General features: G+C 38.3%; 2 protein-coding genes across 6 annotated transcripts in view; one reads left to right on the forward strand and one right to left on the reverse strand.

Annotated features, from left to right (window-relative positions):
• The window catches only part of LOC144456601 (uncharacterized), a 162543-nt gene that overhangs the window by 90688 nt on the left and 54700 nt on the right, over positions 1-17155 (reverse strand). The gene's annotated exons all lie outside the window — the stretch shown is intronic.
• Positions 1-17155, forward strand: part of STEAP4 (STEAP4 metalloreductase) — a 36383-nt gene that overhangs the window by 11550 nt on the left and 7678 nt on the right. For both annotated transcript variants that reach the window (XM_020987460.2, XM_078151825.1), the window contains exon 2: positions 15168-15631. In XM_020987460.2, the coding sequence (XP_020843119.1) occupies positions 15170-15631 (462 nt within the window). In that variant the 5' untranslated portion in view covers positions 15168-15169. The remainder of the gene's footprint in view (positions 1-15167; positions 15632-17155) is intronic.

Genomic DNA, 17155 nt, shown 5'->3' on the forward strand with positions numbered 1-17155 from the left:
ATCCTGCTTTCCTCTCCATAGAGGATGAGTAGATAGAATAACTAACTAAACTTAGGGAAGGGGCCAAAAGGCACTTGAGGTCTCAGACAGCGCTCATGTGGGCAATTACAACGGTCTCCCCTTGAGATAATTCTTCTCTTGTATATGTGTTTTGCAGATGCCTTCATTTCCCACCAGCAGCAGTTGGTAGTATAGTAAATGAATCCCTGACCTGGAATCAGGAAGATCTGTATTCAAATGGGACCTCACATACTTACCACACTCGAGCAAACCATTTCTCTCTGTTTGCTGCGGTTTCCTCAACTGAAAAATGGGGATGATAATATCACTTACCTCCCAGGGTTGTTGTGAGAATCAATGAGATGATAATATTTGTAAAGTACATGGCACATAGTAGGTACTATATACATGACTTATTCCCTTATTCTCTTTTCCTCAGTTGGGGTTGGGAGACAGCAGCAAAGTCTGAGTGCAGGGATAGAGAGGACAATGTGTTATTCCTAATGGTTGGTAAAGAGTTTAGGGATAAAGGCAACAAACATTTATTAAGCATCTACTAGATAGTAGGCCCTGTGCTAAGTGCTGGAGAAAGTATTCTGCTCCCCTCCAGTTCTCCAAAAGCTATCTAACCTCTGGGCCACTTTTAATATGAAGTTTGTTGGGGGTCATTGATTCTGCACTAGGAGCCAGCCTTAGGCTGCCACAAGGCAGTCTTCTTAAGGTAAAGCCCAGTTGCAGTATATAAAGTTCATGAGGACAGGGCCTCTCATATTTATATTTTCATATTTAGCACAGCGCCTGGTGCTTAATAAATGCTTATTAATTGAGTAGCTGATTGATCCTAAAGGGATATAATAGTTGTGGCCTACTAAGTCACCAAGAAGAGAGACTCAATCTTCCTGGCGCTTTCTTGGCCCCACTGAGGCTAGCCTATGGCTGGAGAACCGCCCCGTTGCCAACCAAAGCACGCTATAGTTCATGCCTTCCATGCATTCAGAATGTGCACAGGCCTCTACCTGGAGAGGGGCACAGTGAGACCAATCCACATGCTTTAAAGAAGACGAGAACTGAGGGAATGCCTTTGTCGGCGCCTGCCCCAGACTACCTGGCTTCCAATTATGTATCTGGAGCCAAGTTTACAAAACATATTTGCCGAATGAATGGTTCAACATATCAGCCCTCTCCCTAAGGGTGAAGTTAAGGGCACAGCCTGACTGCATGGAGGGATGCCCAGTTTCCTCAACAGGGAGAGTGGAAAATCAATTCCAATCTGTATTTCTCTAGCATATTAAAATGTATCTATCAGTTTTAAATTAATTTCATTTTCATTGACTGTTTTACAACTTAGACTATGAGGACTCCTGGATGCTAGCTGAAAAACAGGGTCCAAACTGAAATTCTTAAATAAAATGATGCCAAACAGAGGCACCATGGCATAATGAGGAAAGTCCTGGATTGGGACTGTTCCTATCTTTGCCACTTGCTACCCATGTGATCTTCAGCAAATATAAGCCCCAGTTTCCTCATCCTCAAAATTAAAGGATTGGAATGGGCAGTCTTTTCCAAATCCCTTAACATTTTCAACTCATAGTTTCTGGGGAGAAAAACCACAACTAGGAAATGTACAATAAACACTAATGAGGCCATTAGGGATTCTGCCAACTTGCCAGTGAAGGTGCTGTCTGTATCCCCAGTTGACAAGACTGAGTTGTCACCAGGAAGGCATGCTTTTTTTAACCTGTTTAGTGATAGACTAAGGGAAAACTGTGCATAGGCTCACATTTACTCAACAATGCCCCCTATGCTTGTGAGATGTTTGGTTGGGGTCAGGAATGTGGTCTGTGATTAATGGATTTTTTCCCCCTCAATACAAAGATAATTGAGGCATATAGAGATAGGATCCATGACCATCCCCTTCATTAACATTATGCTCTAGCTGACTGAACTAACCAGCCTAGACTGTAAATAAATGAAATTACATGATAAAAGCTTGGTCAGTGAATCACAAGACCATCTTAATTTATCTCAGCAAATGTGGCTGAGATCTAAATAACTGTGGCAACATGCATTCACAAGATCTGAAGGGAAACTAGGAATATTATATTTCAAGGGATACATCACAAATAAGTCATGAATCAGTTAAAGTGTGAATAATATGGCCAACAAGAAGCCTATGTAACTGTGATCTTCACTTACATCCTTATAGGGAAGAGGAATGAAAGGTATTAATAGAAAGTATCCAATTGTATTGAGTACCATTTTTGTTGTTCAGGCATTTTTCAGTCATGTCTGACTCTTCATGACCCCATTTGGGGTTTGCTTGGCAAAAATACTGGAGTGATTTGCCACTTCCTTCTCCAGCTCATTTTACAGAGAAGTAAACTGAGGCAAATAGGTTTGCCCAGGGTCACACAGCCAGTAAGTATCTGAGGCCAGATTTAAACTCAGGAAGATAAATCTTCCTGATTCCAGACTCAGCACTCTATCTACTGCACCACTTAGCTGTCCAATGAGTGCCATAGGTAGTTCAAATACCAACAAGTCCCTTGGAAGTCTTTACCCCATGCCTTTCTGGCATTTGAAGGACATGTCTAATTTTGTCCACATGGCTTCAGTAAATCGTCTTACATCCTAATGTTATTTCTTTTCTTTCTTTTTAAAGTAAGCTTAACAATAAATTACCAGTGAATCAGGTTCCCACATGGTAGATACAATTTGGGTTATCAGAATAGCTGATACGACTAAGTACTTGCTTAGCCATCAGGTTCTCAGAAGTTCACTGAGTTGGTTAAATGGATCATCCATAGATGGATTTCTTATGGTCATTGGTAACCTTGGTAGTTAGGAAGGAAGGAAGGGAGGGAGGAAGGAAGGAAGGAAGGAAGGAAGGAAGGAAGGAAGGAAGGAAGGAAGGAAGGAAGGAAGGAAGGAAGGATGGAAGGAAGTCCGGAGGCCAGAATCATATTGTATTTTGCTACTGACTTATTCTAAATTATTTAAACTAAATGGCATGAGAGGCAGCATGAATTCACGGGCAACACAAGTCTGGAAAAGAGAATGTGGTATATCATCTTGGGTAAGATTTTAATATCTCTTTGCCCCAACTACCCCATCTCCCTGTGCACCTGTATAATTCCTCCCATAAAGTACATGTGTTTCTAAGAAACTCTGCATAATCAGAATTATTTTCTCCCAGTGGCTTACATTATCATTTCAGAAATGTTTTAACCTCATTTCTGCTTGATCTTCAAAAGTAATAAATGATCTGTAAACAGTACCCAAATGCATGAAGGAAGCTTTTATTTAAGAAACCCTGATGTAAGTCTCTCGCCCTCTAAAGTAAATTTTTTTGAAATAATATAGTTGGAGTCTAATTTAGCTTATGTGTAAGTCAGGATCTTTCTGTACATTGGATTTTCTTAAAGTGAGGCATCATGTCACATCTGATCTCAGAAATAATTAGAAAATTATGCATTAACTTCACTAATTTGAAGTTGCCTTTGCCCATTAAAATTTTTGAACAAAAGGACAGAAGGCCATAATGCAATCTGAACACTTCTTAATTGTGCATATGGCATGGGTGACCTCCCTGGCTTTCTTTTTTAAGTCCCAACTAAAATCCCACCTTCCACAGGAAGCCTTTCCCAACCCCTCTCAATTACAGTGCCTTCCCTCTGTTAATTATTTCCTATTTATCCTGTGTATGGTCTGCTTTGTATATATCTATTTGCATGTTGTTTGCCCTCATTAGAATGTAAGCTGCTTGAGGGCAGGGACTGTCTTTTCCCTCTTTTTGCATCCCTATCCCTTAGCACAGTGCCTGGTACATAGTACACACTTGATTCACATTTATTGATTTTTGGGTAAAAGCAGATCTGGCCTCAAACAAAGGGACTATCAGCATATTCATTAATTGGGATGTTTTAATTGTCTGTTGTAAACTGTGATCACTGGGGGTGTCTGCAGACAGGTCTCTTAACATTCATTTGTGCCTACCCGCTAAAGGTACTGTGCTTGAATTTCCCAAATTTTGTGTTTCCTAGGAGAGCAAGAAATGCACTGAATACAGGAATAAGTCCTTAATGAACTGCAAAGATCCATATGTTCAAGTTTAAAAAACAATGAGTTTCTTTTTTTCCTGCTTTCCCCACTGTCACTTAAATGGGGTGTCATAAAGACAAGTGCCTGGAATTTTAAGAGGCCTGACATCAATGCGGCACTTCCATCTGCCCTCTTTTCCTTTTGATAAAAGGAAACATCTGATTGATGGCATGCACACTTTACAATAGGCTAGGAAGGCATTGAGGGCTTTGCAGGCTAGATTCAAAAGGAATTTCTGTTGTTCAGTAGTTTCAGTCATGTCCAACTTTTCATGACCCCATTTGGGTTTTTTGAGGTTTTTTGTTTGTTTTTTTGGCAAAGATCCTGGAATGGTTTGCCATTTTCTTCTCGCTTATTTTACAGATGAGGAAACTGAGGCAAACTACATAAGAGTCACACGGCTAGTAAGTGTCTGAGGCTGGACTTGAACTCAGGTCTTCCTGACTCCAGGCCTGGTGCTGTATCTATTGTGCCACTGGGAAGCCTCAGAGGAAATAATAAAACATAAAGAAGGATAAAGAATTCCTTTCTACAAATATCAGATTAAAGTGAATAATTCTATCCCATTTTAGAGTTTCATTTGTATCCTTGCTCCCAAATCATGGAATTACTGTATCTTATTTTGGGGAAGAATCTGAGGTAATCAAGTAGTGGTAGGAGCAAACATCCCAATATTCTAGGTTGTCCATCTTTTTGAGTAATTCACGGCTCAGCCTCCCAATGAGTTAGTTAGCTCTTCCTTTTAGCTTTGTGTCATCTACAAAGTTGATGAGTTGGCTTGCCAACTCTATCTTGATATAGTTTGATAAGAATCATTTATAATTTCTAAAGTGCCATATAAAACTGATTTTTAAAATGTTACATGGCACAATGCCAAGCAGAGATCCTTGGCGCATCCCATTAGAGATCTCCTTCCCAATCAAGCCATGAATGCCTGCCTACTCTTTGGGTCCAGCCATTCTTCTACTTCCAAATCCACTCAACTGCACTAGCCCATATCTCTCCACCCTTTTCACATGAATCATATGAAAGACTGTCAGATGACTTGTTCATATTTAGGTAAACTACTTCTGTAGCATTCCCCATATCTACCCATTTAATATCCCTGTCAGAAGGGGAAGTAAGTTTAGTCTTGCCCAGACAAAGTCTGGGAGAAATTAAATTGGTCTTTGTAATCACTGCATCCTTTTCTGAGTGTTCCCTAACCACCCTTTAATAATACATTCTAGAAGCTGCATTTGTTTAGCTCTGATTTGACCTTGATTTCATTTGATCAGGAATAAAAATCAGGTTCCTTGGTCTACAGTTTGCAGCCTCAACTGACTTCCTTTTCATTAATTTATTTTTGAAAATCAGGACTATGTGTCCTTACCCAGCCTTTCAAGTCTTTCAAAGATGACAATCACATCTGCTGGTTCTTTCAGTACCTGAGGGAATTATTTGGCTCTGACTTGAGCTCATCAAGGCAACTAGGTGGAAAAATGGATAAAGTGCTGGGCCTGCAGCCAGGAAGACGAGCTCAAAACTAGCCTCAGCTGTGACCTTGGACAAGGCACATAAACCCTATTTGCCTTAGTTTCCCCAACTGTAAAATGAAGATGATAATAGCACCTATTTCCCAGGGTGGTTGTGAGGATCCGATGAGTGCAATACAATCGCTAGCTATCATTATTGCTGTCTTATAATCTCTCTATTTATCTTGGATGTCAACTCAGCCACTTATGTTCAGAGCTTTCCAGTCAAAAGACCATTTTTCTTGGCAGAGAAAACAGAAGTGACAAGATGTCAGCAGCCACATCTCCAGCACTGATTATTGGTCCATCTGCCCCCAGCAATAGTCCCATCTTTTCTTTTCATTTACACAACTTAAATGTAACAGTTTTGTTGTCCTGAACTTTTCTTTCTATAAAATGAGGGTTGAACTAAATTAAATTATTTTCAAAATCCCTTGGAACTCTAAATCCTATCTAGGGTTTTACATAGGAGTTCCTACAAAGGGGGACAAGGGCTTTGTGGTGACACTGACAACAGAAGGATTGCTGAAGCTTCAAGATAATTTGTCTAGCCATGTAAGTTCCTTGGACACACAGAAACTGAAAGGGTAAATGAGCAGGTGCGCATATGCCCAGCCTCAGAAACAGTTGGCAGGAAGTACTGTACCTGTTGTGTAGAAGAGATGAAGACAGTATGTATGAATTCACTTGCCCAACCAGTTAGGAGTAGAGGCTGGATAACTTTCATATAGGAGGAGGATCCAGAAAGTCCTACAACTACTTCAGGGGCCCTTTTGGAAAAAGCTGAAAATATGTTAGCTAGCCAAAGGCATCTTCCCTCCAAAAAAGTAATAACATTTCACTGAGGCAATCCTGGCCAAGGACAGAGTTCCCTTAGTGGATGACAGCTAAGAAGCCCAAAAGAACAGCAGAGGGCATCTGGTCCCATCAGGGATGTGACTACCTCCCCAGCTTCCATGGAAACAAAAGCTGGGTGGAGCCAAGAAGCAGCTGAGTCCTTGGACCACACCCTAGAACAATCCAAACCTTTACCACAGAGGCTTGAGGCAAAGAAATTAGAGGAGAAAACTCCTAAAGAAGGAGGATGCAGAAAATCTGTCATTCTCTGTATGGTGGCAAGAAGGCTGATACAATGAAAACACAAGTTTAATGAAACAAGAAACAGAAAGCTTGCACATTGTAAATATGACAAATTATATAACAGATTATGACTTGACTCAGTTCTGAACTCGTGGCTCATTCACATACCACAAATATATAAAATGGACTCAAGTATTTTGACAAAGCTGGAGTATTGATGTTCACATGGAAAACTGTTGTATTAAACATGCCACCAACACAATGCTGAGAACTGATAAAGTCGTGTGTGTGTGTGTGTGTGTGTGTGTGTGTGTGTGTGTGAGAGAGACACACACACACACAGAGGAAGGTGAAGCACATTATAGTTCTGCTTAACTTTAAAAGAGCGAAGCCAAAATAGTTTATTAATCACTTGATACACATGGATGACATGAAACTATATGGATCTATATGTGTCTAAAGCCACATTAAATCACTCATCTTGTGGAAGCTTGCTCGAAAGATCTTGTAATGTTAGCTGGGGCTTGAAAAGTTTAATATTCTTAAGGTGTGCCATGAAAAGAGAAGGCTGAAATCTTCAAATGGGGAGATAAAATTGAAGCACCGGATCAACGTGATGCAAAGACAGGTGAAGGTTATCAAAGAGAAAGTTATGACTGAGCACATCAAGAAACTCAATGTCATTCTAAAATCAAAATTTAATGGGAAGAATATGTTTAAAGCAATTAGCAGCTATGGAACGCCAGTCTTAATATATATGTTTGTAACTACAAAAATAGAACATTACAGATGTGGAAAGCAGCCTAACAAGGCTATATAATATTAATGAAACACAGGGTCCATAACCTTAGAGCAGCTATACAAAGATTAACCCTTAATCGCCAAACAAGGAAGAAGAGGACTGACTGACGTTCTCTGAGCACATGATAAATACACAGCAAATCTACAGAAACTTTTGGTAGAAGCATGCATTGACTCACTGAACAGTAGTGAAAGCTGACAAGAGCCCCTGGATTTGTCAAATATTACAAAGTGGTTTGCCTCTGGACGGAGCCTATGAAATAGCAAAGATCTCAGAATGGGATCAAAAAGACTCACGGGCAACATCCGTATGAACTGAGTCAATACTTTGTTGACAAAGATGCTTCAAATAGCTGAGTCACATGGCTTTGGCTGTGGAAATGGGTTTATGATGGAAATCCAGGCCTAGGCCATTGCCACGGGAAAATTAAAGAGGGTTTTTCTCAAATCTTAGTGATCAGTGCAGATTATGGGGGGAAAAAAACTACACCACACATCACTACAGGCTATGAAAGTTCATCACCCATCTAATATCTAGCAAGATGTCCCTGTGCTTAGAATGATAGATTAGAAGCTATTTTTCACGTACTAACAAATGACATGCCTCCATACTATAAAAACAGATCTCAAAGTATCCTCAAGAACTCAACTAATAAATTCTACTTATCATATACCAAATTATGACCCACGACTGCTCAGACATAATATTTATCCACAAAAATTTAAGAACAATATTTTACTATATATCACCGTACCAAACATTCATAATCTCCAAACTGCAAAGAAAAAAATCTTTCAAAATACAGAGACAGCAGAAGGATTCCACACTTATCTTCCCCATCTTCCTGTCTGCTACGAGAGTTTTAAAAGGATACTTTCGGGGAACCTACAAAAGGTGAGCTTGCATACCAGTACTTTTTTTATTCAACTACAAAAAGCAATCATTTTCTCTAGCTATGTAAAATTCTGCAAAACATTAAACATGAAAGAACAATAGCAAGCAATTTATTCCAGAACCATTTCTATTGAACCTCATTAGAGACAAAGGGAAGGGGGGATTATTTATCATCATCATCCTCATTATATATTTATGTAGTTATTTAAAGTTTTCAGGGTACTTACATAAACTTGGTTAATCTGAGACTCACAACAACAATACACACTAGAAACTACAGGTATTATCTCCATTTAACAGATGAGAAAACTGACATTAAGTGGCTTACCTAAGGTCACATAGCTAATAAGTGTACCAAAGAGGGATTCAAACCCTTGTCTATATTCCAGGTCCAGAATTCTCCACATATATTGGCCAGAGGCTTTGGCAATATTAGAACTTGGATTAGGCAAGCTTCCTAGGGCACAACACAAAACTTGGGTTGGTGAGGCTGAAGGGGAAATGAGGGCCACTATGTAATTTATTGTTCAGCCATTTCGGTTGTGACTGTGTTCAGTCTGTCATGCTCTTCGTGACCCCATTTGCAGTTTTCTTGGCAAAGATACTGGAGTGGTTTGCCATTTCCTTTTCCAGACTCTATTTAACACTACCCTTTAGTAAAACACAGATTAGAAAATCCCCCTCTCTGTAGTAGCTATTTATTTTGTAATACATATAGTTGCATTTGTTAAAGAGAAGTCTCAAAGACTCATACAGGCGAAAACAAGTATGTTTGAGGATTAAATTTGCAATGTATGTGTTTGAGGGATGGGGAAAAGGATGTGGTCCCATTTTTGAACCTTGCCTAGAGCAGAGAAATGCCTTGCTCTGACCTTGGCTGTCAGGAAGTTATTTAGTTACAAGTCCTACTCCAAGTTCATAAGTGCCTTGAAAAGCCTGCCCACAATTCTACCATCATTCTGAATCAGGAAAGCTCAAAATCTCTATGCTTAAACCAGTTTTACCAAATTTGTCCTCTCACTATCTGAATTTTTCTTTCTACCCACCCTACTTTCATCTAATGCCTAAGAATATTGTGTGGAAAACTCATAATGACGGTGATGTAGATGACAGTATTTTTTTGGTGTGGTTTTTTTTTTTTGTTTAGCTGGGCAATGGGGTTAAGTGACTTGCCCAGGGTCACACAGCTAGTAAGTGTTATGTGTCTGAGGCCGAATTTGAACTCGGGTCCTCCTGAGTCCAGGGACGGTGCTCTATCCAATGTGCCACCTAGCTGCCCCTGATGATAGTATTTGTGAGTCCATGTTTATACACTTTAGTTTCTTTGATTTGTAGACTTCTTTATTTTAAGATCAAGTTCCCTGTGTGTGTTATACTCAATGTAAAAAATGGACCCTCTGTGTAATCTCAACTGTGGTCAAAAATGATGAGGCTTGCATATTTTGCATATGCAAGTGTCATATCTATGTATGTATGCATGTGTATGTATTTGTGTGTATATATACATATGTGTGTTGCATTACACATAGATGTATACAACATGCATACACACATATGTACATACACACACATTTTCTAAATCTCATTCACTCTTACATGACCCTAGATCTGACGTGGCATAATGAATGATCATTGGTTCTGGGGTAGGAGAATCTGGGTCCAAATTGCACCTTTGGGGCTCACAATCTACCTGGCCTTAAGCAAGTTTTTTAACCTCCCTGGGACTCAGTTTCCTTATCTTTAAATTAAGAGGCTGAACTAGCTAACTTCTGAGGTCTCTTCCAGTTCCAGATCTGTGATCTTGTGAAAATTACTCTTTCTCAACAAAAGGACCAATTAAATATCCCACTGAAACTCAGAACTCAGAAACCTTTTCCATAGAGTAAATAACGCCCCTGGGAAAAACTGACTGTATTCCTTGATAATGAATCAACATTTTTAATATTCTTACTGGTTGTTGCCTCTTCTGTTTGCTTAGTATTACTTCTTTAAGCTTTAGTGAAAATAAGTTATAATGGTGTATATCCCAGCTCAATTTTATTACATCAAACCCTTGAGTTCTATTTTATTTGAAAAAAAAAATTTAAGTGAAAGAGTTACAAATGAAAGTCAGTCATAAAACTTTTTTCACCTGTGCCTAGAAAAACACATTATTATAGATTATAAACTCTTTAAGGGTAGAGATTGTCTTTTGCTTTTCTTTGTATCACTAGCATTAGTACGATAGACAAGTACGAGGCCCTTGATTGATTATCTTCAAATATGATTTTTATATAAGAATAATGAAGAAAACAGGGGTTCCTTAAGGATTATACCATTTGAAGTGAATTATTCTAATAATATATCTATATCAGCTGACATTTATTTAGTATAGAGGTTATCAAACTACATGGTTCAGGATCCCTTTCCACTCTTAAAAATTACTGAGCATCCCCGCCAAAAAGCTTTTTTGTTTATGTCAGTTATATCTATTGATAAATACCATACTGGAAAATAAGATCTCTTTGTATTATTATGAATGTTTTTGACCTTGTAGGTCCCCTAAAAGGGTGTTGGGAACTCTAGGGATCTCCAGATCATACTTTGAGAACTGTTGATAAAATACTTTAAGCTTTTCAAAAGACTTTACATAAAAATAATATTTTAGCACAATTAATTCCTGAAATTACAAAATTGAACGTAAAATAAAAGGGTCATAGGAGTTAAAATTTGTAGTTCATTTGAATATTTATAATACTCAGAATAACTTAGTTGTCCACAGTTGTTTTTTGAACAATTTTCTGTATTAAATGTTCTATGGTGTTTAAAAAGGTTTGAGAAAATAATTTCTGGATAATTAAAGCATTTTATCAATAATGCCAGCATTTTAATAAAAGGATGGTCATTTGGCTATCTTTCTCTTAGACCAATGGCCTTTCATGGCAATGGGTTCACAGTTTATATGCCCTTTGAAGAGTAGGTGTTTCTGAGGGTGGCAAATAACTCTGATTGGTTAGCAATTAATAACAGAATGAATATTACAATGAGAAGGTGGGCTATATTACAATGGGGGTCTTGGGGTATATGACTTGGGTCACCCAAATCTGGTTAAAAGGACTTATCATATTCCATATCACCTGTCTGACAAAAGGGAGAATCAACACTTTCTAGAGCTGTCTGAGCAAACACAATGAGCAGGAATAAACCCATTAGGCCAAACTTAGAATTTCTTTTACTGTCTTTGATTAGATCTTGGCCTAGGTAAATCTTGCCTAAATCGTAGGTAAAATTGGGGTTAAGTGACTTGCCCAGGGTCACATATCTGGTAAGTGTCAAGTGCTTGATCTGAGGCCGAATTTGAACTCAGGTCCTCCTGACTTCAGGGCTGGTGCTCTATCCACTGCACCACCTAGCTGCCCCCCAGGTAAATCTTTAAGAGAGATTTCCTACACTGGTTGGTTTCTGGATAAGGAAGTAAAAAAGAGGAAAAACCTTGGTCCTAATACAATAATTAGTTCTTAACACCAGAGAGAAACAATTATTTCTCACAGTTCTCTTGGTTCTGCTCATTTTACTCTCAATTATTTCGTGTCTTACCATGTATTTCCTGAAATCAACCTATTCATCATTTCTTACAGCACAGCAGTATTCTATCATGATCATGTGCCACAAGCTGTTTAGCCATTTCCCCAATTGACAGGCGTCCCCTCAACTTCCAGTTCTTTATCACCACAAAGAGAGCTGCTATAAATACTCTAGAAAATATAGGTTCTTTTCCTTTTCCTGATCACCCTGGGAAACAGATCTAATAGTGGCAGTGCTGGGGCAAAGGCTATAGACAGTCTTTTTAAACTCGTTGTGCAAAATTCCAGACTGCTCTCCAAAATGGTTGGATCAGTTCACAGTTTCACCAGCAGTGTATTAGAGTCCCAGTTTTTCCACATCTCCTCCAACACTTGTCATTTTTCCCTTCTGTCGTTTTAGCCAACCTGATAGGTGTGAGAGGCTATCTCAAAGTTGTTTTAATCTGCATTTCTCTAATCAATAATGATTTAGAGCATTTTTTCATATGACTATATATAGCTTTGATTTCAAATATATATATTTTCTATATTACTCTCTATATAATCTCTATTACCATAGATAGAGAGTCATACTTTCATATGATTATATACAGCTTTGATCCAAAGACTTTGACCTTTTATCAGCTGGGGAATGACAAGATTTAAAATCTGAAGAAAAGTGGAAAGAATATTGGATCTAGTATTAAAGATCTGTATTTAAATTCCAATTCTGCCACTTAGCATTTCCTCATGTGTAAAATGATGGTCGAACCCAGTGGCCTCTACGGTCTCTTCCAACTCTTCCAATTCTACATCCCTACTTATGTGACCTCAAGAAAGTCACTTAATTGGGTAAGCTTGAAATTTTCCAGAGGAGGGCAAGTGGGATGGGAAGAGGACTTTAAGACAGTGTCATTTGAGGAAGGATCCATCCTAGCAGCTGGAGATGTCGAGCCTAAAGATGAGAAGACTTAAGGGAAATGAGTTAGCTATTTTAAAGTATTTCAAAGGCTGTCATGTGGAAGAAAGATTAGTCTAACTCTGTTTGCCCCCAGACAGCAGAATTAGAATTAATGGGTGGAAAGTGCAGAGAGGCTTGACTCAAGGAATAACTTCCTAACAAGTAGAGCAGCCCAAAAGTGGAATGGGTTCTCTCAAGAGGGATATTCTCCCTCACTGGGAGTCTTCAAGCAAAGGCTGAAATGACCACTTGTTGAATGTGTTGTAAAATATTCTTGTTAAAGTATAAGTCATAATGACTCTGAATGACTCTAGATGGCCCTTCCATTGCAGAGATTCTATGATTCTGTGAACCTCTCTGGACCTGTTTCCTCATTTGTAAAATAAAGAAGTTAACTTAGCTAGTCTGTAGCTTTAAATATATAGTCATATAAACATCTGAAATAACAGCAAATAAAACAGGTCTGCCAGCAAATGTTTCACCATATAGATGAATTCATAGCTCTTTGGATAATTATTTTTTGACTCAACTTTAGAATTCATTAGTGGAAGGAACTTCCTTTACAAGCTTGCAACTTGACTGCCTCGGGTACTGAGAGGTTAAGACAGTCAACAAGCATTTATTAAGCACTGGGGGTTACAAAGACAAAAGAGTCCCCACCCTCAAAGAGTTTCCATTCTAACAGGAGAGTGACAGGTGAATAACTAAGCACATAAAAAGATGCATTGTAAGAAGGTAATCTCAAACAGGAAGGCTTTAGCAGCTAGGAAGACCAAGAATTGCGTCTTGCTGGAGGTGAGAATTCAGCCGAGTCTTAAAGGAAGCTGAGGAAACTAAGGAAAGGTGAAGCAAGCAGAGGATTCCAGACACTGTAAAGGCACAGAGATTGGGTGTTATATACGACAAAGTAGGCCAATGTAGCTGGATCATAAGGGGCCTGGAGGGGAGTACAGTGTAAGAAGGATGGAAAAGGGAAGAAAGGGCCAAGTTATAAAGAGCCCAGGATCAAGGGCCAGTACATGGCTAAGTTAGGACTGGAACCCCAAGTCTTCCCAACTTCCAGGCTGGCTCTCTAATAATTTGCTTCTTAAATAGTATTATTATGCTTTTGATATCATTGATCATATTCATTGCTTACTTGTTTCAAGGATTTATGAATCTAAATATTTATAGTTGATTTGAAAAGGCTTTGGGACATATACAAATATGTATATACACATATACATACACACACATATATACACACATGTACATACATAAATACACACATAGATACATACATATACACACAGAGAGATATGGGCTATACCAAAAATCTTAGAGCAGTTTTAAGTTTTAATAGCTTGAAATTGTACCAAGATTTGAGATGTAATCCCTCTGCAATTATCTTCCATTTACAATGTATACATCTTATGCATAATTTTTTACATTTTGTCTCTCCCATTATAATGTGAGCTCAAGGGTAGGGGACTGTGTTATTGCCTTTCTCGGCATTCCCAGCATTTAGCACAATTCTTGGCACACAGTAACAAATATTTGTTGACTTAATATCATATTTAACATTCTCTCTCAATCTCTCTTCATATGTTTGTAAAATATACATATACATATACACACATTTTGTTTATGTTTTTGTGCAGTCATTTCAGTCATGTTCAACTCTTCTAAGTCCACTTGGGGTTTTCTCATCAAAGATCCTGAGGTGGTTTGCCATTTCCTTCTCCAGCTCATTTTAGAGATGAGGAAACAGAGGCAAACAGGGTTAAGTGACTTACAGTATGTGTATATGTGTGTGTGTGTGTGTGTGTGTGTGTATACACACACATAGTGTGGGCATGTATGTTGTATGTATATCTTTTCTATGTGTAGTATACTCTATATATCATATGTGTAATATATATATACATACATATATATATACACATATATATATATACACACATATATATATATATATATATATATATAAAACATGTATTGTGTACCTATATATATGAGACTGTGTATGTGTGTATATACAGACTCACATTGTGGGTGTATGTATGTAATATGTATATATTCTGTCTATATATACACATGTACATATGGATAATAGTATATTTATATATATATGTATATACATACACATATATTACGCATATGTCTGTGTATGTTCACACCCGTACATGTAATATGTCTGGAATACTATTTCCTGGTAGAAATCTGTGAGTTTTATAGATCTGTAGTTGTCAGAAAATTCACATGTTGTTGTTATTTGTGCTTTTATATTGCAGTTATGGAGAAACCCTCTTTAAAAGAGACTTCTTTTGCTATGAATATGAACTCTGACCACACACGCAAGACCGTGTGTGTGTTTGGAACAGGAGACTTTGGAAGATCACTAGGCAATAAGATGTTCCAATGTGGCTACTCTGTGGTCTTCGGAAGCCGAAATCCTGAGCTGTCTGGTCTGCATCCCAAAGGAATTGAAGTCTTGAGTTATACAGAAGCTGCCCAGAGGTCTGATCTTATAATCATAGCAATCCACAGAGAACATTATAATTTTCTTACAGAGTTAGCTGAGGAACTCCAAGGAAAAATATTGGTGGACATTAGCAACAACCTTAAAATTAATCAATATTCTGAATCCAATGCAGAATATCTTGCTGAACTGGTGCCAGGAGCCAAAATCGTGAAAGCATTTAACACAATCTCAGCCTGGGCACTCCAATCAGGAGCCCTGGATGCAAGCAGGCAGGTAAGATTAAATGATAAATTTGCTATCAAATATAAAGTGGCATATTTTATTTTTTAAAATAACTACAATTTAAACTCCTATCAAGAAAATATGGTGTATATATATGGTATGTAGCTGGGCTTCCAGAAGGATTTTTTTTAAAAACAGCTTTTGAATGGGCAAAAAAGAGACCACAGAATCCATACATTAAAGCTGATGCATTTTGCTCTTAAGAGAACCCCTTAATACCTCATGCGGTACCCATTTACACTTCTATCATAACCACTTGTAAGAAGCTTGCCTAATGGGGTTCATTTCCCCCAGCAGATTAAAAGCAGAAAATTAAAAAGGAGAAAAAAGACTGCTAGAGGTGATGATGATGATGATGATGATAACTGTGTAGCTCTTTAAGTTTTGCAAAGCACAATACAAGTATTATCTCATTTGATCCTCACAACAACCCTGGGAGGAAGGTGCTATTATTATCCCCATTTTACAGGTGAGAAAACTGAGGCACACAGTGCTTAAGTGACTTGTCTAGGACCACAAAGCTAGGAATTGTCTGAGGCTGGATTTGAACTATTCAAGTAGAGAGACTGACAGCCTGATATTGAGGAAAGAGACAGAGAGATTATAAAAACCAGATGGCCTCATGGGATCATAGATGCTGGAAGGGACTTGAGAGGTCACCTACTCAAACCCCTTCATTTTTCAGGTTAGGAAACTGAGGCCTGGAGCAGTTAAATTATCTGCCCAAGGTCATAGAGACAGTAAGTAGTAGAAATGGTATTTGAACATAGATAGGTCTTCTGACTCCAAGAAGGCAATGGATGGATAGATCCATAGTCAAGAAGACCTGAGCCTCAGACACTTCCTAGATGTGTGATCCTGGGCCAATCATTTAACCTCTCTCTGCCTCAGTTTCCTCAACTGCAAAAGGGTGATTATAATAAATAGTATCTACCTCCAGTGTTATCGTGAAGATCCAAAGAAACAATTATTTGTCAAGAATCTAACATGGTGCCTAGCACATAGCAGGCACTTAATAATTGTTTATTTCCTTCCTTCCAAATCCAGCACCATCTCCACTATAGACAACTGCCTATAAATATAGCAAGCTAGAGATGATTTCACCAAGGCAAATAACACCGTCCATTCCAACAGTTCCTGAGGCATCACAGTATAGAACAAATCAGCTGATTCCAACAAGCGCTTATTAAATACAGACTGTGTGCAAATCAGTGTTCTATTCGGGGTCAGCAAATGATAGGCCCCAGCCCAAATCTAGCCTGTTTCCTGTTTTTTGTCTGACCCAAGAGCTAAGAAAGATTAACTCTAATCTGGATGGGGAAGATTTTAAAAATATTTTATTTTTTTCATTTACATGTAAAAAGCAATTTTTAATGAAGTTGGGTTGGTTTTTTTTTAGAGCAGTCTCTTCTCTCAAGAAGACTTTTACTTTGTAGTCAAGAAAAGGTTAACTGCTTTGCCAGTTAAGAAGATAAGGGAAAATATAAGCCATTTCAGAAAGTTTTCCAGAATGGT

This window comes from Phascolarctos cinereus, unplaced genomic scaffold (genome assembly GCF_003287225.1).
Source record: "Phascolarctos cinereus isolate Bilbo 61053 unplaced genomic scaffold, phaCin_HiC Scaffold_1;HRSCAF=81, whole genome shotgun sequence".
Taxonomy (NCBI): Eukaryota; Metazoa; Chordata; class Mammalia; order Diprotodontia; family Phascolarctidae; genus Phascolarctos; species Phascolarctos cinereus.